General features: G+C 37.1%; 1 protein-coding gene across 2 annotated transcripts in view; it reads left to right on the forward strand.

The window, feature by feature from the left end:
- Positions 1–27,458, forward strand: part of LOC149556685 (Urb2/Npa2 family protein) — a 120,409-nt gene that overhangs the window by 82,524 nt on the left and 10,427 nt on the right. The window contains exons 6-10 of one of the 2 annotated variants that reach the window (XR_016364744.1): positions 6,103–6,200; positions 6,352–6,550; positions 7,070–7,232; positions 26,586–26,686; positions 26,801–26,892. Coding sequence is in view for 1 of the 2 variants with exons in the window: in XM_089831125.1 (XP_089687251.1) it covers positions 6,103–6,550; positions 7,070–7,232; positions 26,586–26,686; positions 26,801–26,892 (804 nt within the window). In the remaining variant the exon portion in view is untranslated. Of the gene's footprint in view, positions 1–6,102; positions 6,551–7,069; positions 7,233–26,585; positions 26,687–26,800; positions 26,893–27,458 lie in introns of both variants that reach the window. The other variant, XM_089831125.1, reaches the window with a different exon arrangement.

The raw sequence follows: 27,458 nt of genomic DNA on the forward strand, positions 1-27,458 counted from the left end.
ATAATCTACAAACATTATAATACTATTGCATTACTAGAATGAGCAATACACATAATATGGGAATTTATCTCCTTATGAATTGTACCAATCAAGTTACATACTAGTACCAATGATATCCAACATTTGCGTACTAGATATAGTGCCCAGGTTGGTTATTAATACCAACCAATGCGACCTTTGGTACAAACTTCTCCTAACGACTACTTAATTACTTTATTATGAAAATACCTTCTACATTATGCCCCCCTCACCCCAAAAAAGAAGTCGTTTCCACACAACTGTCACACTCAGGAAGAGGGATGAGAGGATGTCTTTGGAGCTGAATCGGGAGCTAGAGATGAAGCTGAACTGGTCGAGGTTGTGAAATGTGCCAATTGTTGTTTGAGGAGCTGTACATCACACTCTGCTGCAAGTTTCTTGGTTTGTGCACCCCTTAGGAGTATGAGAGCATTCATCTTGTCCCTGTACATTGCGACCAGTTGTTGGGCATGTGTAGTCTGTTCTTCTTCAAGTTTTGATTCTAGTTTCTCCACCTATTGAGTGAGGATTATTCCATCTTCTTTGGTGTTTGTCAAGTCCCAATGAGCTTTTTGCAATTCCATAAAAGTGGCCTGAAAAGTCCCCTCCATTTTGGTCAAAATAACTGTAGAGAGTCCCCATGTTTACACTATTCATCTTGTTTGCCTCAGTTGGGATTGTGTTTCCATCTCCTTAACAAGCCAACCTTGGTCTGAAAATGTCTTTTTGAAGTCCGTGTGGCACCCCGTCTTCATGAAATGTAAGAGAGGCTCAGCCTCTGCCACTGTGGAAGTCATGTTTGCCTCCTTGGCTCTCTGCCTGATATCCTGTGTTGCCTTAGTGGTGGTTTCCAATTCTGCCAATATCCTTTGAGTGCTCTCATCCAAAGGTGGAGGTACGCCTTTTCCTAAATCCATTTGGCTTTTTATGGCTACTTGCTTCATCTGGATGTCTTCTTTCCTATATGGTTGTAGGGGTGGTTCCTCTTGCATAGGTAGTGCGGTTTCTCCTAGCAAGTTCATGGAAGGAGGTGGTATATTCTCCACTCCAAGTTGAAATTGTGCCTATAGGATATCTGCCTCTTTGTCTTGTTGTTCCATGCATGTTTCCTCTACCAATGTATGGCTTGCCCCTTCTTTTCCATGTGTCTGACCCTCTTTTTGGCTTGTCTCTTGCATACGAGCCTTTGCTATCTCTTGTCTATAGACTTTGGCTGTCATACACACTGCTCTTGTTTCATGTGATGGAACTTTGTCATACAATCTCCCTTCGTACCAACTCCTAGTGTATGTTCCTCTTCAATAGGAGACTCTCTATGCTCTCCGTTGCCCGTACGACCTACCTCTATCCGGGTCTTGTTGGTTCCCAAAATCGCAAATTGGAAATCCAAGAGCCTGCCACTTCTCGGATAGGACTTCTCAATCAGTTCTCGCTAACGAACGGGAATACTTCTCGATTCCCTTGCACTTCAGGCTCCACTACACCTAGGTGGATAAACCTTCACCTCAAACATTGACTATGTGGTTCAAGGCTTTTCTATAGTCAATTTAAACTTCAGAGTTTTCCGGCTAGCAAGGTCCTCAAACTTGATGAAACTGAAACTAGATACTTAGTGCTTGAATTAAACAAATTGTATAAGGTTTTAATAATAGATCCGATGCTTGTAGAAGGAATATATAGATTTTTTGACTTCAATAATAGAAAGATCAGTGCCTTTGCTCATTCGGGCAATAGAGTCAACTCCAGTGAATTATCACATACGACTTCATAATGTTTTACACACTTAACTACTAACAGTTAAATAATCAAGATGCGATAGATCAATTATTATGCAATCTTAAATTAGTCTAGATTGAATTTTAACTCCTCTGGTAGGGAGACAAACTGGACACAGATGGGGAAACAATGAAATATTTCACACTATTTGTGATGATTAAATTTATGACCTTGTCCATTTATCCGATTTTTAAATTGTGTACAAAATTCGAGAAAACAATTACAAAGGGTGATTTGCGTGTAGTTTAAATCTCTATGCGTTTAATAATAAACAAAGAATAATATTAAAATAAAATAATAGAATTTATATTACAAAGTCATAATGAACTCCTTATTCCTCCATACAATAAATATATATAAAATACTCCTTCAGAGTGTATGAATGTTCGAATATTGAATCTGAATTGTTGTATTTTTTATTTCCAGATACCCTATATATATTCTATGTAATAGAAGACACAACTCTTCAAAGAAAAGTCACATCTCTTTTAAAATAAAGTATACCTCTTAATTTCAATCTCACCAAATTATTGATCGCTATTTCCTCTTAATCGAAATGTTAATAACATTTCCAATGTCGACATGTTAAATTTTCTTTGAACGCCATACTTATCAATTTATCTCTGATCAGGGGTATGAGTTGGTCAATAGTATATAGTTCCATTATTCATTCATTGAAGTATTATTTCAGGCGACACTTTGTATTGGCACACAGGGGAATTTATTTATTCTTGACGGAGCTTGAGAGGCGGCTTCTTCCATTAATCCCGTGCTTGATGGTTCCAACACACAATACGCCTATCTTCAAACCTTTTGAGCTCAGCCTGATAAGCTTCTGCATTAAAATGTCTATATGTGGGTTCATATTCGTTCCTTGATATTTCAATAACATGCTCTTCATTTCAACGTCAAGACTGAGACTTAATTTTACTCTGATAGAAGTCCCATCTCTGTGTTCGCACTTCTCAGAGGCTTTGAAACGTCTATTCTTTCTCCTTGAGTTATATTCATTTACTCCTGCTAGTGTGGAACATCATCGTAGGATGAAATGAACGGCATGGGAAGGGCTCCGGATGAAATCTCTTGTATTTTCAAGGATTTTTTGAATTCTCCCAATGGTCTACTTGATGAGACATTCTCTCAGGAAAACATTCAGCCTGTTGCTTGTTTAATCTGCATATGTCTAGCACTGAATCGCAGCACTGGAACACTATGAATTATGATGATGCGTGAGTACAGTCTCTCAACAATTCTGCCAAATATTGAAAAGACATGCGGCAATCTGGAACCAACTTTGACAACTTGTACTCATTAAATATTTGGAGAAGACACTGAAGATTTTCTATCTCCCTTTTCTCATACTCGTGTATAAACTTATGTGCTCATTCTCCTCCATAGCAGGGCCCTCACTGGTATAAACTTTCAATCATTTGTTTGAACATTTGTAGCTGCAAGGATCTTCAGAAATTAAATGTTGAGCATTTGAGTTGCCTGGAAACAATTATTCTTCGCCACTCTTATATTCTGGAAACTATATCAGGAATATCTGATCTGGGGAAGCTGATAGACTTAAACTTTTCCACTGTCTGAAGCTTGAACAGAAAATTTAGGGTTTTGAAGAATATGAATTTGGTGGGTCTTCATTCATTCCAGATACATGTTAAATTTCTATAGTCAATTCGAGGTCAGGAAATTGCTCTTATCTCTTTGTATACTAAAGCTTGCTACAACAAACTATTTATTGCAATGTTGCTATCATTATCCAAATCTGGAAGCATTATTGAATGCTTGGGGCTAGTTATGATGTTTTAGAGAATCACCAAATATGGGATGTAGGTGAAATTCTAGGATTTTATACAACGCTTTGTGATATGGTTAAGAAATCATTGAATATCGCTGACATACAAAGGAAGAGAGTTTCCCAACATGATCAGTTTATTTTTTCACTAAAGGTTTATTATTTTTTAAGGGCAAGGGAGTCATGTCATTATAATTAGAGCCTTAAAAATTTGGGCTCCATCACATCCTTCCTTGCCAATGCGCATACGACCTTCTTTGCCACCTGTACATCCCTCATTGGTGTTTGTATGACCTCTGCAATTCATACGACCTTTTGTGCCATCTGTACGAGGTGCCCTGCCTTTCGTACAATGTTCCATGCCATCCGTACAACCTCCTTTGCCATCCGTATGGTCTGCCATGCTATCAGTACAACCTCCTTTGCCATCCATACGACCTTCCTTGCCACCCGTACAACCTACTTTGCCATCTGTACGACCTGCCTTCTGTGTATGTTTGGATACCTTGTTACTTGTACAACCCTCATCCATATGGCCTTCGCTCGTATGACTGCCCTGCCACTCTGTACGTGTACAGTTCTTGTTCGTACGAATATCTTTTCCCCTTGTGTGGACAATCATACGCAACTGAATCCTTCTTGTGCCGGTACAGATGTTTGGTTGTGCGGGGGAGACTTGCCCCTTGCGTATGGTATCCATACATATGTGAACGATTTGATTGTGCCCTTCCCTCCGACAATCTGTATACCATAGTTGGTTGGCTATTTTGGTTTCATTCTCTCTCATCATTCTCAACGTATCCTTATGGAGTGCCCGAATGGTCGGGGATTCTCTATTTGTATCACTGCCACTTGTGTCACTTAACTTTTGTCACGTGATGCCTTCTTTTCGCTTTCAATATTCAATGCTCTTTTACATACCTCCTCATAAGAGGAAGCGGGTACTACCTTCATTTTTTTTCCTAAGAGAGGAAGACAATCCTTCTATAAACCATCTTTTCATTAGCCCATCGGCTGGTTGGTTTTCTAGTTTACTCATCAACTCCCTCAGCCTACTATGGTATGTCTGTACCGTCTCATTTGTTTGTTTGTCGTGTGTTATAAATTTCTGCCACTACCTCATCATCATCTTGTAGCAGTCAAGACTACTTCTCAAAGGCATTCTTCAGTCTTTTTCATTTCGTTTTTTCTGCCCCAACAAGCTTTGTGTACGAGTCAATTGCCATACCCTCAAGGTGACATGGAATGCCTTTAGCCAGTAATACTCATTGTTTTGACCACTAGCTTCCCATATTGTCACATGTCTGACAGTGGCATGTCAGGTCTTCTGACTCATTACCACTGAACCTTTGAAATTTTTCTTGATTTGATATACTCATCATGTACTTAGTAATCTTGTTATTGGTGATTCCTAGGTTCCCCCTTATTCAAAGTTGTCTTCCTGCCTATAACCTTGAAGGACCCCAGGAGATTGTGCAATACTCCGTTCACCGTGAGTTCGGTTCATACCATACTAGTGGAGAGAGCTCTCTGCCCCATCTCCCACTATACGTACTCTATCGCCATGCCGGAACGAGATCTTATGCTTTGCAATCCTCCCTGGTCCTTGCCACTACTTCTTTATCACTACTTAGTGGTCAAGAATTCTGCCTCTTATACTTCCATTTTCCTGCCTTGTCTATCTAGACCACAAGTTCGAACTAGGAAACGGTGCTAGAAATGTTATTGCCAATATGGTAAGTCAGTTCCAAGTACAATAAATAATGAACTATTCATATGGACATTGTTATCAATTATGATCTACAAACATTATAATACTATTGCATTACTAGAATGAGCAATACATAGAATATGGGAATTTATCTCTTGATTAATTGTACCAATCAAGTTACATACCAGTACCAATGATATCCAAAATTACCATGCCAGTCTATTCCATCTGCGTACTACAAATAGTGCTCGGGTTGGTTACTAATACCAACCGACCCAACCTTTGGTACAAACTTCTCCTAGCGACTACTTAATTACTTTATTACGAAAATACCCTCTACACCCTAATATTTTTTCTCCTAATCTGTACCTTCTTTCCATATATCTGTACCTAAACTTTCTTTGATTAGACTTCAATTTTGCTACTGCTTTGAGCCCAATTACGTTTTCTGTATTGAATCCAACATTTTTTATAACTTGCTTTGCTGCACAATTTACATCCATATGTAGTGGGGAGTTTTTGAATCAGATTTTATACGGCCTTTAAGTTCTTGCATTTTGTGTTCAATAACTGATGATGCAGCTTTAAAAACTCTTCATTTGAAAACCTATTGAAATTAAGACGATCAAATGTGAGCAGATTCTGCTCTTCATTTTATATATTAAATAATCTTGCTGTGTGTTTTTTTATGTTTTTATATTCCTTAATTGTTGTTGATTCTAAGGATTTTTAGCATGCTACAAAGCATTTGTGTATGATGCATATGCCAAAATACTAAAAATATTGGATTCCTTTGCAGGTCCAAAACGAATGAAGCTGCTTGCAAAATACGGCTCAGGTTTTGTTGCAGCTTTGCTCAATGTTATTATGCACCTGCAAGGTCCACAAATATTTTTTGTAAGTACCTTTAATCAATGCCAAGAAAGGAATTTTGCAGATCCAGCATCAGTAGTTCTGGTTTGTGTGGAGGTATTATCAAAATTTGTATTACGGCATGAAGTCTTTGCTTTGAAAGCTAGTCATGTGGGGCAATTATTGGCATTGCCAGGACTACTCTTTCAACATCTTTGTCAGTTTAAATCGACTGAGTGTGTTAGTCCACGGACAATGCCCTTGCAAAATCAAGCTAGGGATTTTGAGAAATCAACGTTTCTCACAGGAGGTACTGCTGCAATGAGAAAAGTCTCCGTAGAGTTATGCATCTCATGTTGCAGGTTACTTTGTGCTCTTCTGACAAATTACGAAAGGTATTATCTCATTCTCTTCTTGGGACTAAGCTTTTTAAGTAGATTAGAATGCATAATATTTTAGACTTGTGGGTCATTCAGATTGCAATATAATCTATTGCATTAATATTACTCATTGTACACAAGCCAATGCAAGAAAAAACTATATTCTGTCACATTAATAGACTATCTATCAAACTTCTAAATAGAATATATCCTGTCACATTAATATAGCTCTTTCTACACAAGCCAATGCAAAAAAGACTATATTCATCGTTAGATCCATTATTAGCTTGTTCATTTAGATCCATCATTACTTTTTCTTGTCCAATTTTCTAGGTTCTTATATTCTTTATCATTGGAGGATTTGAAATGATTGAAATTCGCCAACTGTAGGCTTCATTTAGGGTTGAAAGCTTATAAATGGTTGTTCTTACAGTGATCTGTTTATTATCTTTGCTAGGTATACTTTTTTTTTGTTAGTGTCCAATTTTAGTGGGTAATGATACTCTTTCTGTATTCTTGATTTTTTTCTGATAGGGAAAGTGGACACTGTATTTCTCTCCTTGGAGATTCATTGCGCATATTCCTTTTTTGCTTGGAGATGGTGGATCTGGACACTCCTGAAAAATTAAAGGCTATCTGCTGGACTATGGAGGAAGGAATTAAATGTGCATGTTGGCTTCGACGAGTGTATGAAGAGGTCATTGATATAGCTAAGATGGATATGTTATGCAATTGTACTTGCATTTTTATTATAATATTTTATGTATAAATCTTTGTAAAGGATTATGTTGGGTCTCATTAAAATATGAAACAATCTTTGCTTTGATTATTCATCTTTCACTCTCCCTTGCATATTTCTTGTCATCCCATCAGATCTTATTAGCATCTCTCCAAGCTAACATCCAAATTGCCTCTTTGTATATGAGGCAGCAATCTCCACCCCAGAAATTCCTTCCTCATTTAGATTGGCTGTCTCATACGATAATAGTCATATTTCAAGTGACGATCTGATAAAATACAGATTCATATAGTGAGATGGCTGACCAACACCCATTCAGTTGTTTTTTCATACTAAAAGGCTAATGAATGTTACCTGAAAATTGAAGTTCACCCAACCAGCACTTCTCAATAGGAAAGACAGAACATAAACAGTTGACTTCTGGTAAAATGTCAAAATGAGACAAAATTTCAATGAAGACGCTCATCTGTCCCTTGGTTAGAGCCTATTCAGACCCTAAATCTTTTAGTCTCTGAGAATGGTTTGGGGAAAGCTGGAAGCCATCTGGATCAGTTGACATTTTAATGACGCTGAAATTTACATCATGGTTATCCTCTCATCTAAGCATGAGAAAGAAAGATAATGTTGTTAATGAAGGATTATGTTTTTTTTGAAAACTCATCATTCTTTATGAAACGATTGTCCCCTATTCTTCCCCTGTTCTTCAATGCTTTACAGGATCTACCAAGCACAATCCTTCCCTTTGTACACTTCTTCACATGAAATTTTGGAAATAAGAATCTGTATAACAAATGAACATTGTCATAAGAAGATATTTCACTATCTCTAACTTACAATGCAAATGCAAATATTAAACTGTGCGAGAATTTGTTTGTGCAACTGTGGTGACAGTTATCAACAGCTGTGATGTTAGCTTAGCCACCAGTGATGATGACTCAACTGTCAATGAAAATATACAATTGTCGATTCAAACTGCAGGATCACCCTGGTGATCCTGTCAGTGTATTGAAAATTCCTTCATTTGAGTTGAGACTCCACATTGTTCAATTTTTCAGACTTTTGAATGTTTATCTTAGTCTTTATGGAACATGTTGATATTTCTATTACTGCTTTGGTAGTTATATCCCTCCACATAAGGCTTCTCCCTGCATGCCGAAGGACCATTCTCTAGCTTGTGTAGTTGCAAACATTTAGCTGGATTCAATGTGGTTTTATATGGGAATGCATTCATTGCACTATAGGGTCTTCTTGAATATTCGAGGTGTTGTGCATATCAAATGTCCATATTGTGTCTTTCCCTCTTCTTTCCACATTTTTACGCAATGCTTGAGATGTTCTCGACTGTTTTAGGCGACAGCAAGAAAATTTCACTATTTTAGCAGACATTAAACATCTCATAACCAAAGTAACGAGAATCGGAATTGGATCAAAATTGGCAAGGCCAAATCGAATTGTGAATTGGCCATGAATTGGCAAATTAGAAAAAACCCTTTAAATTTAGAGATTTTAACAATTTAAACTTTATTTCATGCACACTTTATTGAATATAACTTAAACACACTATAACATCATCAAATAAAAGTTAACATACATAAAACACGGAACAAAGTAACTATCCAATCTGTTCTTCCGCACTCTAGGCTGCAATAGGTTGGACTCAATCTCAGTATAAGACTGACTAGCACTAGCACTAGCATGAGCACTAGAACTAGGATGAAAAGGAGGCCTAGAAGAACCCTCTCCAACACAACCTACGGATGCGGATGCAGATGCAACTACAGGAGCATGGGAGCCAATAGCTCTTAACCCTTCAAGTTGCCTTTTCTTATTCAATTTATCTTGTTCATATTTTTCTAATGCCACTAAGCAAGTGCGTTTTGCCTCAGGAGTTTGTAGATAAGATAGATAAGATACTAATATTAATGTCCAACAAAAAACCACAAGGGTCTATGGGACTAAGCATACAAACAAAAGAGCCGGCCAAAGCAGGAGCACCAAACGGTAATTGAGAAGAAAGAAAACAAGATACAAATCAAGAAAAACCAAGGCAAGGACTAAGGATCCTTCATACAAAGAAATTAGTCACAGAAGGATATAACCATGGGCGATTCAAAGTCTTAGATCGTCACTGAGAGCCGTTGGAGGAGTGTCGCTGCTTGGAAAGACTGGTACAGTGGCTGATCGATCTGGAGGGAGTGATATACTAGATGGCCTTTTCACACCCCATGGTAAAGACAAGGGGGAGAAAAATGCGGCGATGAGCTGATTAGAGGTATGTCCTTGAGGTGTGACTGACTGCAGGGTATGCTCACGAAGCTGGGAAGCCTCATGCAGATAAAGTGCAAGACATGCTGGTCAATATAGTTGAAGAATGCTGAAAGACAAAAATAGTTTCTGAATAAGTAGTAAAATCTCCCTCTGATCTCATAGTAGATAGGACAACGAAATATGAAGTGGGTCTCAGTCTCAACCTCCGCTAAAGTACACAGTCTACAAATTTGATCATCCTTGTCCATATCGTGGTCGGTCCGGTCCTAAAGATGGTGAGAGCCAACTTTGAAGGAGCCCAAAGCAGATCACGAGGCGTGACACCAACTTTGATAAAGATAAGGATGCACAATAATGCCATTCCGAATCTCAAGAAAATGCTCCACATAAAAGGCCATCTTAGGATGTAATCCACTAGGAGGATTACTCCAAGTAGTGATAATGTATTGTCTATAGATATCCTATTTGACATACTTGTTCAACTCCTGACGTGAGGGGAGGAGGTGAGCAGGACAACGAAATATGAAGTGGGTCTCAGTCTCAACCTCTGCTAAAGTATACAGTCTACAAATTTGATCATCCTTGTCCATATGGTGGTCTTTCCGGTCCTAAAGATGGTGAGAGCCAACTTTGAAGGAGCCCAAAGCAGATCGCAGGGCGTGACACCAACGTTGATAAAGATAAGGATGCACAATAATACCATTCCGAATCACAAGAAAATGCTCCGCATAAAAGGCCATCTTAGGATGTAATCCACGAGGAGGATTACTCCAAGTAGTGATAATGTACTATCTATAGATATCCTATTTGACATACTTGTTCAACTGTTGATGTGAGGGGAGGAGGTGAGCAGGAGCATCCAACGAGAACTGGTATGGAGGAAGATGATCAATCTCAATCCCTATCGAATTCCACAGAGAAGTGGCCTAGGCATACCAACAATGTGATCTAGTGCAAGTGTCAGATCTCATAATCTCAATAGAAGAACAGTATGCCAGATGAGAGTATCTGTGGCAGTTGATCTCTGAATCCATAAAACCTTGAAGTCGGTGGAGAAACCAAATCAAGTCAAAAATAGCCGCAAGTTTCAAAGGATGAGCTCCAAACTCGGCCAAGACAATGCTATGGGGGGTGAGCCCGTGGCATTTGATGATACGTCATAAAAGTAATGTCTGAACACGCTCAATAAAGGTCCAATCAGAAGCAAGAAGAGAAGGCCCCCAAACCACTGAACCATAGAGAACGGTTGGTCTAACCAAGGAGTCCAAGGGGGACAACTTGGACGAAGTGTCTTGGAAATGATGTTTGAAGCGTCGAGAACCCATGCCCTTACTAACTCTAGACTGAATAGCCGATCTCAAACTAAAACAGGGTCTCGAAAACTTTACTCCGAGATACATGTAAGAAGACGTGATCTCAACCTCGTGCCCCAAAAAAAAGAAATGAAGATGAGAGATCTTTAAGCAGTTAAGGATCATAACCCGAGTCTTTGCCAGATTAACCACTAGTTGACGCTGATCACAAAAAGAAGCCAAACCATCAAGAAATCTTTGTAAATTGTCCGGAGAAGAGGCCAATAGAACAATATCATCAGCAAAAAGGAGAATGGAGATCAAAAACCGATGCAAATAGCACGCGTCACCAGGTTGCGAGGAGTTCACAAGGAAATCCTCGAGCTCATCAATATACAAGCCAAACAGAGTAGGAGAAAGAGGGCAGCCTTGCTTCACCCCAATGGTGCTCTGAGTTGGAATAGGAAAGCCCTCTGGGGTCCTGAGTCTACTAATCACGTTCTCATATAGTCTCATAATAGCAGTCAACAACATATCTGAGATCCCAATCTCGCTAAGTCTCTAAAATAAGGCCATCCCAGGAACAAAATCAAAAGCCTTGCAAAAATCCACAAAACAACAGTAGACTTTCTTAGAGCGATGCCTAGCCTCCTCAATAATAGCTCGCAACGTGAAGATATGATCCATAGTCTGATAGTTTACCCGAATGTCAGCTTGCCTTTTAGCCCTACAACCTCTCCTGTCAATTTCTCTAGATAGCATGGTGTGCAGAGTATTGGCATAAAGTTTGGCAAAAGTATGCTCGATCATGATAGTCCTATAGTTCCCTGGGTTTGAAGTAGGCCCAGACTTATGGATACGATATATCACACGATGGGAACAAGAGTTAGGAAACCCAGTGCAGACCACTCTATTAAAGAGTGTAGGAGGGTAGTATCCAAGGACCGAAGCACCAAGTTTGAAAAGTTCTGCCTGGAAACTATCCTCGTCCGCAACTCTACTGCATCTCATGGATCTAATGACCTCAAAAATATTGGAGGAGGTGAATAGATGACAGTAAGGAGGCAGAGTGTAATGAAGAGGTGCCTGCCCTGGAATATCATAAAGTGTAATGGTGTGGGAGGTCAAAGAGTGGAAGTTAAGGGTGAAGAGTGAGGGGGGACATCTAGGAAAAAGGGTATGCCAGAAGATTTGAGGATTCTGAATAAGTGTGGAGCAAAGGTATCTGCACTGAGAAGAGGCAAAAGAATATCATGTCTAGGTATAACAACAATGTGGTATTTGAATCTATAAATACCACTAAAATTTATTTCTTTACAAAACATACATTTGTTTGAAATTTGTTTCTTCCAAGAAAGTCTTCGGTATATTTTCAGTATTCATCTTTTTTACCCATTGTGGAAAATGAAAGTTAAGGCTGCTGCAATAAGAAAATTCAAGTAAAACCTCAAATTTTGAAACTAATAAATAGAAGTTACAAAACAACAAACCCTACTTTGCAATTTAGTAAAACTAAAAAATATTCAAGATTTGCAAATGAAAACTAAAAAAAATTAACAAAAAATGCATAATACACTAACATGCAAAAAAAATTCAATATTTACCTCTTGCAAATGAGTTGATTAGTGTTGCTATTGACTCCTTAATGCTCCCAATGCAATCTTATGGCCTCCCCAAATGGACTTTTGATCTCTTTGGTGCTCTTCCTTCTTGTTAGTTGGAAACCTGTGGTTTTTCTTTTATCTTCTTCTCTCTCACTTTTCCTCTCTTCTACTAATGTTTAACAATTAGAAGGCTCTTTAGGGTTAAAACAAAGAGGAAAGGTAAAAAAAAACAAAAAAAAAACGTGTTTTTATAAATGAATTAAGCTTCTATCAGTCTGTATGTTTCTTTTAATTTTAATCACAGTTTATCAACCAGTTTGTACTTTTACTTGCAGGTAAGAGAGAGTACATGTACCTTCTTTAACGCTGAGTGATATGTTCAATATATAATACCTTCAGATTAATGATTTGCTTTGTATGTGAGAGCCCAGTTTGCAATATCGAGGATCTCTATGTATTGATCTGCAATATAATTATCCTTGTGACCCGATTTGCAATATGTTAGTTACTGTGTATTGCAAATGCAATATAGATATGATAATATTAGATTGGATACAAACGATAATGAGCAATATGATGTAAGTTGATCTGCCGCTGAAGGTATTGAGCATTTATTTATTTCAATGTCAATACTACAAGCATCAGTGGACATATATATTGATTCCAATGGATGCTAGCCAAGAAAGGTCACGATCCTTCAATATCAAAAGTCACAAGATTTCAAATTGATTAGTTAGTATTAGCTAACTAATTTGATCTTCTATAGGATTAGATTAGTTAGTTAGTACTAACTAATTTGTGATTGTTTATGTTAAACAAAAGAGATATATATTGGATCGATCACAAGAGCATTATGTAACGAATCGAATGCAAATATACATGTATAGATTTTATCTTAGTTTGATATGAAGTGCTCGATTAGATTTCAGATGCATTATTAGACTAGGATTATATATGTATGTGAGTGTATGTAAGACATACACACACATACATGTATAATCCGCAATTTCTGACCGACGCTATTTCAATAACAGTTTTAATTAAAAATGAGTTCACTTTATGCCTTGCCGCATGGTCAATTCATGGAGCCAATTCAGGCGATTTTTTTCATGAATTGTATGAATCGGCGATTCATGGCAAAAAATTGCTTGAAATGATTCACGACTCCAAAAAAATTGGTATGCTTGAATCAAATCGCCAAACTAGCGATTCCGACGATTCTCGGAACTATGATCAGGACATCCATGGAATGTCTCAGAATATTCTTGTTCTGTTGGGGACATCCGATGCTGGAGATGCTCCTTGGTAGCCATAAAATTACCTTGATGTTCCAAATACCAGGAACCGCCACTAACAAAATACATAGAGGGCCACCTACTGAGGCTGCTCATCAATCCTTGAAATCTATTAGTTTGCTTTTGAATGAAATGATCAAGAGGCACAAGAGAGTTGTGGCCATCGAAGAATTTTGCATGATATTGAAAGCAACGTTAACAAGGTATTTGCATTTCCTTTCCATACTCTTGCATTCTTGGATAATTTCATTCTGTACAAGTTTATTCAATTCAATATTTTTTAGATATTTATTTTTGGTTTTCATCCTAGTTTGCCATTTTTTGTGGAATTTCTCAGGGTGGTTAGAATTTTTTTTCTCACCACTATTTTAAATTTTAAATTTGTCTATTTTCAAATGCTAGCATAGGTCTACTAAGCAAGATGAATTCCCACAGTATTGAGGAGTTTTACATGTTAAAATTAGAGAGCGAAAGTGGGAAAGATGGTGGAGCAAGTGTCACTTAAATGCAAACTGGAAGTTCAGTTGGAAGTGCTCCCATGTTTAATTGTCCATCAAAATTGTTGATCCCATTTGTAATGGGACTGTTTAAAGAAAAGAGTCCCTTGCAGCAGTTTTCTCAAAATCTTGACACAAATTGGGTCAGTGATTCAAAGGGCCACATTTCTGGGTTTTAATGCATAAAAATTGCATGTCCTAGGTTACAGATTTTTGTGTTTGTCTAAAGGTTGTACTTGGAGAAGAGAAAGAAATATAGAGGTTGTATAGTGGGTGTTTTTCTTCTCCTACTACATCTATATCTTCACTGTTTTGTCTATGACTTATAGTAGGCATTCTTCTGGGGATCCTTCTCCAAACTTTGGGGTTTTAGTTGAAGGATTAGATGGCAATGAATAGCTACTTCGTTATATAGGGATTAATTTCAGGCACATGATAACACATAATGCCGTTGACTTTCTTTTTTGTTGGTTGACATGCAATATAAGATTCTCAAATGTTTTCTCATTGAGATTAGCATAGGAAAATTAAAGATGTCTTTAGTGGCTAAATGGAATGCGAAGGAAGAAACTGGCAAAATTTAAACCATAACTTTCATAATTGCATGTAAAGATAGAAGTATTGGAAAATAATCTTGGGGAAATCAAAATGAATTTGAGGAAAGTATTGGATATCTCATCTGAATAAAGCCATGATAAAAAACTCAGCTAAAAGCATCAAAATTTTGGAAGAAAGGCTGAAATCTCACGCCATATCGAATATGGTTAGGCTTAGTGCAAGAATCAAAGGGAACAAAGCCAAGATGACAAAGGAGGCTCATAAGGACAAGACTGCCTTTGTGGATGAGCACCTTAACTACTTGTAGGAATGGGATACTGTAATAACCCTATCTGGTTATAGCCAAATCAAGCATCAATTTCTCTCATATTTCATTGGTTTGACATTTTGTCAAACACTTGGCAAACATCTTTGTTGTTACTGTATATGATGTTTGTTTGTTTTGGGTGTTTTTGCATATGAGATATAAGTGGAAACAATACTGAAATAAAGAGTTTATTGATACCGAACAAGCCCAATTTTGAAACTGATAATCAAACATGTAATTCTGGAAATATCAATAATAATTGTTGAGAATACAAAGAAGTAATTAACCTGTATGTTGCTTGACAAATCCAATTTGCAGCAAGATTAATTGACTACCCTGGATGGGTCAAACTTCTTTGCAAACAATTTTCTGCTCCAATTAGCTCACGTTCTAGTAAGGAATTAACTATGATTTTTCTCACATTAATACCCAGGTTAGCTGAACTTAGATAATGTTGCCTGCTATAGGTGTTTACAGGGCATAAGTAATGATGTCAAGGCTGATAATGTGGCAGGTACAAACACCTAACAGTAGCATTCCAATTCGCAGCCAAACATATCACTGACTTTCAGATTTCACTCACCCAATGCAGCTGCCCAAATATTTGTAATAATGCCCAGCTATGAGGAAAGATTAATCACCAAATTTGTACTAATCTGATACACTGTAAAAATGAGAGCCAAATGTTGGGAAGTAACAGGCTGAATGTTAACCTTGAATGCTGTTAATGAATCACACCAACAGGCAGGAAACCTACCTATTTCCAGAATTATCCTCACACCAGTATTCACCAAAAACCCTTCCCAATTCGCAGGTTGAAATGCAATTGAATTCCCACACAACAATGCCTTCTAGCTACAGTTAGAAACAGAAGGAAGACTCCACAATTCAGACTTAAACACATCACATAGTTAATTCACAATACTTCAATTGTGAATTATTAGCACTTCTCAGAAAATAGGCCCTCAAATCCAACTGTCAGCTCACCAGGGTCGCGATGGGTGAACTGACCAAGCCAACTGTAGGAACTTGCTAAAATGGGGACATTACTCCTGTGGTTCAGAGACAAACCAGACATAGATTCAGAAACAATTAAATATTTCTCAATATCTATGATGTTCGAATTTAAAATGCTATAATTGATCCTGTCCACTTATCTATCATATAAATTATTTATAAAATTAAAAATAATAATTATAAAGGACGAAACTATATAATATTTTAACTTTAAAGCTTCATGCAAATAAAATAAATATTTCTTACTGATCATGTTGGAAATAAAATTGCACTGGAGACACTCCTTACGGATGATCCATCCACTACAGTTTGAGTCTAGAATTGCATATGAATATATTTATTCAACAATCCAAAATTCACGAGCTTAGTTCAAAAATTCATTCATTTGCCAATGAAAGAATATAATATATCAAATGTATATTGAGTATGTAAAATTTTGAAAGAGAAAAATATGAATTTTGTGTATTGTCTCTATCATATGATTTTACATCTTGTATTTATAAGGGATGGAGGGACATTATTAACCATCGCACCCTTTTGCAATAAATAATTGATCATATAATTTTAATGTAATTTGATTTTAATAGTGATTGGTTTTTCCATGTGTTGCGCTCATATTTGAATTTAATAATTGTTAAAAGAAACCAAAGCACTCATGCTCCATATCCGCATAGGGTCTCTCGCAAGTCCTTTATGTATAAGATGCCTGGAGATGTATTGCTTTCACCTGATGCCCATCTTTCAACATGTTTCTTTGTATGGTAGTTCCTAAATCTTTTGAATTATGGGGCCAACAAATTCTACTCATATGTCTGATATTCATATGTTATGACTATTTCTCCTCCAGCATACATGTCCGCTAAACCTGCAACAATTTCAAAGAAGTATTAGGAATACAAACTCCAAGGTCAAGTGTCTATGAAAGCTGAACAAATTTTATTGGGTATAACAATAAAGGTTCTCAAAGCCACTCAACAAACTGCCATATCCCAGGCATTGCCTTTACATGGACTTCTCTTGTATGCAACTCATATCAGTTATGATAAATCTGTGCTCTGATAGATATTCTACTAACACACAAATTTGTCACATTGAACCAAGATGTTTATTTCCACAGACGGCCATACATATGGGGAATCATGACGTCCAGGGATCTCCCGAATGATGCCTGGTTATAACACTTTAATCCTTTCTTTTTGAACATATACACGCAGACACAGGAGACAATCTCTCTTTTGAATACTACTGTACATAATCATATTTACTATCCATGAACTGGGATAGTCACGAGATTCTGAAGATGTATATTATGCCTCCTTGTTTAATCCTTCAACGTTGACTCACTCGGTCTGTTCTCTATGTGCCAGAAACTTATCTATTTCAAGTGGTCTTTATGGTTGCCAGTTGTCTTTGGAATGCTCCTTAATTTTACTGGGTCCATGAGCACATTATTTCCACAGATGTTCTGACATCTTTACACCCTGCAATATTGTCTTTCCCTACCTTCACCAGTATTTGAGGCTGTAGAGTTGAATGCTATCAGGTAATGCCTTTCCAGCGAAGTTTGATAAGGTCAACATGTTCATGCCTCCATAATCTGAAACAAGTTTCTCACTTTTACGGTATATTATCTCTGATTCTCTGGCACTGAATATGATATATATTGCTTGTTTTTAAATCACTGCTCAATCATCGTTCCATAAACAAACTGCTTCTTTGCTTCTGCATTCACTTCCCACCTTGGGATTCCACTTTCTTTATTATTGCAATCGGTTCATGCTTCAGAAATACATTTCATGTTAAGATTGACTAGATTTTTCTTCACATATATTTGTTTGATTCCTTTTTGTTGTTGTGTCATGGATATGTTGTTCATGAGTGTAGTCTTCAAACCAATCAATATTACTGATATATTACTGCATACCTCAATACATTTCAGATTTTAACTGATCAGGCTCAAGATGCACTACCGGTGTATTTCACAGTTGTCCACCTCATCAAAAGAATCATATATAGGCATACAAATTGTGGCACTGGAGATTTGTGTCTTCTTAACTTTGAATGCTTCCTTAAACTTTCATTCTTATGATGACCGTGCTTTTCATATTTTCTTGATAGATTGGCTTCCTCTTTACATATTCATGTAGATATCAGTGATACTGATTATAACTACTGCATTTATTTATGTCATCAATATCGTAGATGTGCTGCCAACACTGTTCTTGCTGCAGTTGACAAAGCTCTGAAATACCAATACTGTCCCAATAACTGAATGTTTGTTTTTGTACTTCTGCTCAATAAATTACCAAAATATATCATGAAACTATATTTGTTCTTTGTGGCTGCAACCTTTATAGCGTCTTCAAGCTGTTTTTCACTGCAAGAATTGTTTGCCTTCAGACTGGAACCACCAAAGAATCTCCAGCTTTCAAACACTTCTGTACAGCCGTGGTCATAGTTTTGTTGATCTTGATTGGATTATTGTAAAATTAATGAACTGAAAGTGACCTTTTTGTCAAATCAACCTGGATATGTTTATCATATCATTCATACTTTTATGTCCAGAAACTTTGCTATACTCATGACATTATACAACCAGATGTGTTTGTCACAGTTGTCTCATTCTCCATGATTCAATGCTTGGAGCATGTTGTTTGAATATTTGTAGTGGGTAGATCTGAAAATTCTCCCTTTGCCAGGGTGCTTTGGGGCTCTAAGATTTTGTCAAAATTTAGAGTTCCATCAGACTGGCTTTGTACTTAAGTCACAACTTCAGGGAGTCCTTTTAGAGTCACTTTAGCATTTTTTTAAAGGGTACATATTGTTATTTTGAGCTTGAGTTGTATTGTTAATATTTGGTCATCTTTTTGATATTGTAAAATTCTAAAAACACCTCCAATATTGTATAGACATTGATCTGTTATTTTTCCCAAATCGTATTTGCTTGGGTGGTTATTTGATTGAGTGAACTGGGTGAGGTTATGCTTGCACATTTTCTTTGTCTTGTACTCTGCATTTTCTTTCTAATGGGTCACTTGAAGTTTTCATCACTAATTCATTAAGGCATCAAGATGCAGTGAATAATTTAACTAAACAAGATTATACTTTGAATGTGTAATTGAACCTACAAATGCTATGGAAAAGATCCAATGGATGGTTGGACATACAAAGGAACTTGGATGTCTGATAGTTTCATATCCTGCGGTCTTATGTTTCAACTTAATGTTGTACAAATTCACATAAAACTTAAGGCAAAAAAAAAAAATTGTAGGATAAAAGTGATGAAGTTTGAGGCTAACAAATTGAAAGTAATTGGTGAGCTTTCATCCAAAATGGTTTGATAACATCTAGGTTTATATCACAAAGATGTTTCATTAGTGATTGAGTGGGCCCCTTTCCATGTCTTTAGCAAGGTTTTCTACTTGCTCACCTTCACATGAATTTTTTAAATAAACACGCGTCTTCTTGATTTGGCAAAAAGGTGGATTCTTTAATAGTTTATAGGTGTTTAGAGCTCATGCCCCTAAACAATCTGGAAATTATATACAATTTTCTACATTGATAGTGGTGGAAAATATGTGAATCAACTTTCTAGGCAAGGATTGTTCTTTGGCACATTGCCATCTAAACGCTTTAGTAGAATGGTTTTCAGTCCTTGAAATGATCCACATATGCTCCCTTGTACATGAATATTGGGTTGAGGCCATCAATTGTGTTACTCATATCTAGAACAAGGTTCCCCATGAGACATTGAGGGACATCAGTCCTTTGAAGCTTGGTACAACAATAATCATATATGACATTTTAGAGTCTTTGGCTTACCTTAATGGTTATGCATTCCTTCAAAGAATTAAGGTCAGGGAACCTTAGAGTCAGCTCTACCTCTTTGTTGGATACTTGATTGGTATCAAAATATTTTGAAATTTGGATCTCAAGAAACCTAAGCTCTTCATTGAGCATAGTGCGCATTTTGAGGATTGTCCTCTAGCTTGTCCTCTCACATTCTTTTTTCCTGCAAAATAGATTCATATGATACTGAATTAGAGGATTTTCCTTCAATTTATTTTACTCACAAATTTCATCGCGAGGGTTTATCACCCCCCTTGTGAGTTCACATTTAGAGGCTAGGGACTACCTTCCTCCCATGCCTTGTTGGGATCATTGAACAATTGAGTGTGTAGGCATTCTTGGTAGGGACTAGGAGTACTTGGTCACAACGTCAAGATATTCGACATTTCTATATTGCCACAACCTTAGATCCACCATCATTTTGTCAAGCATTAGACATTCTTGAGTGGGATTTTATCATTGAGGAAGAGCACAACATTTTGATTCAAAACAACATGTGGGAGCTTGTTCTGCTTCCCAAGGGAAAAAATACTAGTGTAAGTAGGATCATTTGAATCAAATTTGCAATGGATGGATCAATTGACATGTCCAAAGCATGACTCCCAAAGTTTTCACATGGGAACATGATTTTGACTACACTAAGACTTTTGCCTTCATCTTCAAGATGAACTTCATTTGCTTGACTCTTGCTATTGTTGTAGCTCATGGGTGGGCTATGTATCGGATGAACATATAGAGTGCATTTCTTCATAGGGATCTATAGGAGGATAGTTATGTGGAAACCATAGGGATTATTTTAAGGTTATTTATCTGTTTGTCGACTGAGGAAGTATCTCCATGGACTCGAGTAGGCCATGCAAGCTTGATGTGCCAAGAGGGACTCCCTCTTATTAGATTTGTTGTCTAGATGCTATCTATATCTAAATTTCTACATATTGAGATAGAAAATGATCTTCTTTTCTTGGCGATCTTTATTGATGATCTAATTGTCATAGGGAGCAACTCAACCATCATTGCTTGAGTCAAGACTACTTGGTTGACAAGTTTTCCATGATTTACTTTGGCATGTTGCATTACTTTCTTAGTATTGAGATCACATAGACCTCTTATGTGATCTTTCTTGCTTAATCCAAGTATGCTCTTGACCTATTAGCACATATTCACATTGTTGATTGTAATTTTGCTCCAACTTGCTTTCTATATAGGATCAAGCTTGAGGCAATGCATTTTGCACCACTTGTTCATATACACCTTGACATTTTATTTATGGTTGGCATTGTTTTGTTATCATGCTTCTTGACAAAGCCTCATAAATTTCATTGGAAGGCAGCCAAACACATTTTGCACTAAATAAAAGATTTATTTTATGCAATAGGCATAGGTCCATATTTGATTGGAGACATGGACCTTGATTAGGTTGTGATATGTTCACAAGTCTACATTTGGCTACAATTTTCACTTTTGTTTTGTTTCCATTTGGTAGTAGAAAAAGTAGCAGCACACCGTTCGATTGAGGCTAAGTACTAGGGAGCTACCAATGCCACTATTCAGGTTATTTGCCTTAAAAATATTCTCATTGAATTGGGCATCGTTTTTGACAAGCCATAGTTATATATTCTGACAATCTTAGCACCATCTAGATCTCAAAGAACCCATTCCGTCATCAGCAGAGAAGACATGTCATGACCCACATGTTTTTAAGGGAGGAGTAGGTCGTTGACTCACACTACTGTTCTATACTGGAGCATATTACAAATATCTTTAAATGCTTCATTAAGAGCAAGTACTTCCATCTTAAAACTCTCTTTGGGGTTGAGACATATCTTTAGGGGGGATCACTTAGTCCTTGCTTTTTCCTCTCACAGGAAGGAATCTTTTTCTCATTAGGTTTTCTCTTTTTCTTCTATTTTTTAGGGGATCTTTTTACTGGGATGCCTGATTAAACCTTGTTGCTAGGATTATCCTTGAATGTTTTTCTGTTTTCTTCACCCTAATTCGCACTTAAGGGAGGGTTTAGGCATATTATATGATTATCTAACTAGTTCATTTCCTGGTAAGTTCTTGACATAGGTCCTTTTCATAATAGGATAAATTTACATATGGTCTTTTTTATGCATTATTCCACATTGGCTTTGTTTTTAGTCTATTGGGTGGTATACTCATAATTTGTAATCACTTATTTTAATTTTCTTTTCATTGCTTGTTGAATAGAATATTGCTTATTTTTTCAACTCTGAATTTGTTTTCCTGTTTTTCTTCAATCATTGTATTCTAGATGGTTTCAAAGCCAAATTTTATAAACATAGTTAGGGTTTGTAGCCAAGTAGAAACAAATTTTAAAAATAGGTTGGATTTACCAAAAAAAGAGATTAATGAAAAATTCAGAATTCAAAATTGTCTTTTCAAATATGCCTGAAATCAATGTTGGGTGACTCTAATCAGCAATCGCTTCTCCTAAATGCTCTATAGGCTCCTTTAGATGCACCAAGGGCTGTTATAAACTTGCCCAAAGTTAATTCAATGAATATTTTTTTTAGGCTTCAATAAATATTTATTTCTCATCTTGTGTGCTAGTTTTTATTTCTATGAGATGTAGTGTTGGCTCCATTACTTTTATTTTCTTCTCCTTCTGTTTGAAATGAAATAACTGTGGTTTTAGAGTGTAGAAGTTCATTTTAAAGTGCTTAGGTTATAAGTTTTTATCTTTTTCCTTCTATTTATTTTTCCTTTTTTCCATTTGCTGATCAAGTCTACTTTTCGAGACTCACAAGGTCTAGCGAGTATAGCTAGACTTTTAAGGAACTTAATAAGCAATTTGAGCCTTGTTTTGACCTACTCACCTCAATACTTCTTTTCTTCTTTTCCCTATGTTTGCAAATGAAATGAGTGTGCTTTTAGAGTGTAGGAGTTCATTTAAGTGCTCAGGTTTCAAGTTTTTTATTGGTTTTCTTGTCTTTTTGTATTTTATTTTTTTCATTTCCTAATGGATTCTATTTATTGAGACACACCAGGTCCTGTGAGCATGGCTAAACTTGGCTGGTACCCAATTTACAAGTCCTCGAGCTTCATTTTGAACTACTTGCCTCAAAACTTGTTGAGTCATGTAACACTTGTTTCATCCTTATCGAATAGCCAAGGCGGCACACAACAAACACATGAAGGCCTTGCCATTTGCGTCAAGTGTACCCCTATTGATATAACTGGGGAATGTTTGTAGGGGTTGGCCACCATACTACATTGGGCTTGACCTCAAGACCTTGGCTTTGATACCTTCTGTGACATTACACTACATGCCTAAAGGTCAGCCTATTGGTGACAATGAGTTCAAATGTTTTTAAGGAGTATTTTGCCTTTAAAAAACCCATGAGGTAGTACACATTTGACATATGGAGGCCCCATTGGTTGGGGTGCATGCTTGCTAGCGTGATGGAGGAACATCCATTGGGACTACTCACTATGCTCTGTAGGGCTTGACCTTGAGACTCTGGCTTTGATACTAGTGTAATGTGCTACTATGCAAAATGATTGGCTTGGTAGTGAGGGCAAGCGATGAGGTTGATAAGGGAGTGGTTTTGTTCTCTAGGGTATCAACGAGGTAGCGCACAACAGACATGTGGTACATCACAATGACCATGCGTAGAACAGCTTAACAATTGAGTTGGTATATTATTGAGTTCTGAAATGAACATGCGATGAAAAATTGCACAATAAAATATCACATATTCAAGATGAAATAATTTTCTTTATTTTGATTCAAAGAAATTGAATATATATAGTACATTTGAGTTCATATGTCCAAACGTTGAGAGTGAGAATCGCCATGGTTAGAAGACTTGGAGATTATTCATAGCTGATCTTCTTAAATGGAATGAGAACTGTGGTTCTGCATATTGAACTTAGAGGTTGAGTACCAATGCATTTATTAATACAAGAGAAGTGGTTCATATCAAGAGCAATTAGATTATTATTTAAGTGCTGTAATAGTTTAATCTTCTTTTTGATGTGCAGGCTCATTTTCTAGATCTGTGTTGCATTTGTTGTTTTATTGATGTGCTGTGGACAATATGGCTTTATTTGGAGCAGTGCCATGTGATACAAAAGTTTTGCTTTGATTTTGAAATCAATGGAAGTCCTATGCACCATGCATCAAATTGCGGGATGCTAATTATGTGGAGCATCATCTAAGATTTTGACTGAAGAAGTAATGAATTTCTGAGATGATGGTGCTATAGTTTGGGACTATAAGGCTTAGTGCTAATTTTATCCAATCTAGCACTAGTTTGTGTAGTTCCACCTGCATGGATGGACTGAGAGTATTGGATCACCTGCTCTTTTTTCACAAGTAATGTATCTATTGCATCTTTGATTAGCTGTGGGAAACAATGCCATACTTGCTGAAGGTCAATACCACTTAACCAGATCAATGTAAATTCCTACATTGAACATTCTAAAGTTCCAATTCTGTAACATGTGCAACAATGTTGTATTTTCAATGTACTGTCTTGGTGCTGTTTGAAGATATGCTGGTTCCAAGTATGAAGGATGTCAAGTTACATTTTATACTAGATGATGACCTAGGTGCAGTAAAGAAAATAGTGCAGAGGCTTGATCTTTTCATGTGGACTGTTGAAGATTCTTTCTAAAGGTGCAATTAATCTCTTCACCAATCTTGAATTGATGAGTTGTGCTTCTTGTTGATGAGGACAATCTACTATATATGTTTTCATTGAGTATGGTACATATGTTTTTGCCTTGTTTATTTCCGTCACTCGTGAACATGTCAAAGTGCTTGCTAGGGTGTGATAGGTGATGTCAAGGAGTGCAACTAATAGGAACTTAGGAGAAGACATGTCTGAAATGGACAATGCCTAATAAAGCTGTGCATAGATCTTTTGTGTGCATGGTGAATGAAGGGCAAATTACCATCACATTTGTGTGGAGATAGAATATTGTACACATGCAACAGATTGACAACATGCAATTGACCACTTCGTTTTGCCTATTTGTCTGAGGATGGGAAGTTGTAGACTAATCCAATTGAGTCTGCATAATGACCTTAGAAGTCAAGTAGAAGTGAATGAAGTATTAAGAAATACAATATAGAGGTGGTCCACAATTTGAACAGTTGACTATTTATTGTCTTGCTGATGTTAACTGTTCACCTTCTTGATGACCTGGACTAACCCTTTGGGAGGGTTGCGTCCATGGATGGCCTTTAATGCAGAGCACTTCTTGGAGACCAGGAATGGAATTATAGTGCATCCTGTCTATTTAACTCGACTGTGGAGCCATGGCCTTTGCATCTCTCTTTGTTCCTTCCGAGTAGGCTCTCACCGGCTCTAGGTTCAGACAGACCATTGCATTGATAGAGCGGACCAGATTTGCCGCCTCTGCACTTTATCAGAGATGGACATGGAGACCCACTTCATTTTCCGTTGCCCCACCTACTACAAGAATGGAGGGAGATTTCACTGCCTTTTTAGAGACTGCACCTACTACGAGATCAAAGGGAGATTTCACTACCTTTTTAGAGACTGCAGGTCCTTGTCGGCCTTTTTCAGATACGTCAATCAACATTGCCTGGCACTTTACCTCTGCGAGACTACTCAGCTCTGTGATCACACTTTGTAGCTACTCTTTCCCTAGAGCCAAGTTTTGGATCAGTGTATCACCGACTTCTACTCACTTGTGTCCCCCGCTAGAGGTACGAAACGTCTACTCTGTGAGACCTCGGGTTATACTAGATCTGTTGGACCCCGCAGGGGGTTCACCAGACTACAACACTCTACCTCCAGCTCTTGCATATACTCTTCGATTACGGATTTCTTTCAGCCGAGGAAGGACTTGTAGTCCTCCCCTTGTTGTTTCTTGTTTTTCTTTTTCCTTGTAACCATTTGGTGTTCCTGTTGCTAATTGTCTCCTTGTTTGTAGCTTTCAGTCCCATGGACCCTTTTAGTGGTCTCTTGTTGGACATTAATAAATTTATCTTATATGTATGGAATGGTGTACTGACATTACCTGAACCATGAGAGTGTTGACTAGAGTGTCTTCATTCCTCACAAAGGTTTACCGGACCTGTGGTATTCTTCTACATTGTGTCAACTCGAGAGTGCCAACAGGATGGAGTGCTAGCTATCAAGCTGAGTTAAGCAGCACTGGCTTGCTCAGATTATGTCATTCGAGCTTTGCAACATGAGACTTGATGCTAATGCAATACTGTCTTGCTCTCATTTCTCTAAATGTATCTATGTGATTGAAGTGAGAGTGCAGATTGATACAGTTTGGCTTGGATCAATATACAAACATTGTAATAATGTTCTAATGTGATATTATGATACTTTAGATTATTAGCAATCTATTATTGTGTTTGGTGAAGAAATAGCAAACCATATATACATGGCACACCTAAAATTTATTTCAGGAAGATTTGCTTATCCATATTCTGTTATGAGCGCTAGGCACATTGTGATTTGAAGCAATGCATTTGATATTTCTATGTGTGTTTCATTAGTTAATTAGAATTGTTAAAATCTGCAAATTAATGTGTTCCTTGCAGCCATTTTCAGATAGTAAAAAGACTTAGACATTTTTGGATCCTATGCTTATGCAAATTTCACCTTGCAGATGGCGCACCATAAGACTCTTGGGAGATATCATATTCATATTCTTTCTGACTACATATCTATTGTGTCTGGGTGTGGTCCAGCAAAATTGGGCCTCAAGAGGTAAAACTATCCTATCCTAACTTGCACATATTGTATAATTGAATATTTAGTTTTATAACAGAGCTAGTAATGATGTTTTGGAGGTTTAATTTATTGAAAAACTTGCTGTGGCAGGGAGATAGATGAAGCACTTCGATCGGGAGCTTATGCTTTGGTTCATGTCTGTTCTCGAGAAGATCTTCAACAATTGCATGCAGTTTTTGGAGGTAATGTTTCTTGGAACATTTTTGCATGCCCTTTTTCTATGCTTTTGCTTACTAAACCACTACCTCTAACTTCGCAGCAAAAAATTTCCATATAGAACCACCTTGAACTCAGTATCATGGTGAACAAATCTTATTGTAAACTCATATGTTTTCCTATGGATTTTGCTTTTTTCCTTTGATATAAATTGCAAATTAATATCTGTCTTTGTGGCCTATTGAATCCTAATTTTGCAGATAGGTGCTAGCAATTTTTCTTGCTGCCTTCAATTGTAGGTGACATTAACAAGACTTGGACAATAGGCTTTAAGATTTTGACAACATATACAACCCTATTCACTGATTAAAGACAGGATAATGCAACTCAACAAGGCTATATAAACTTTCTTCACTCTGAGCTCTACCAAACTCAGGAGGTTATTCCCATGATAAAGATCTGCATATATAATAAATTCATGATGCATAACTCATTGTAAATTTGTTAGTCACATAGTAGTAAATGATTCTCAGACCAAATATAATGGGTTCATTTAGTACAGTTTAGAGCGTAGCCCTATTGTAGCTTCAAA

Source organism: Cupressus sempervirens, chromosome 5 (genome assembly GCF_028749045.1).
Source record: "Cupressus sempervirens isolate cs-2001-9-10 chromosome 5, ASM2874904v1, whole genome shotgun sequence".
NCBI classification, from domain to species: Eukaryota; Viridiplantae; Streptophyta; class Pinopsida; order Cupressales; family Cupressaceae; genus Cupressus; species Cupressus sempervirens.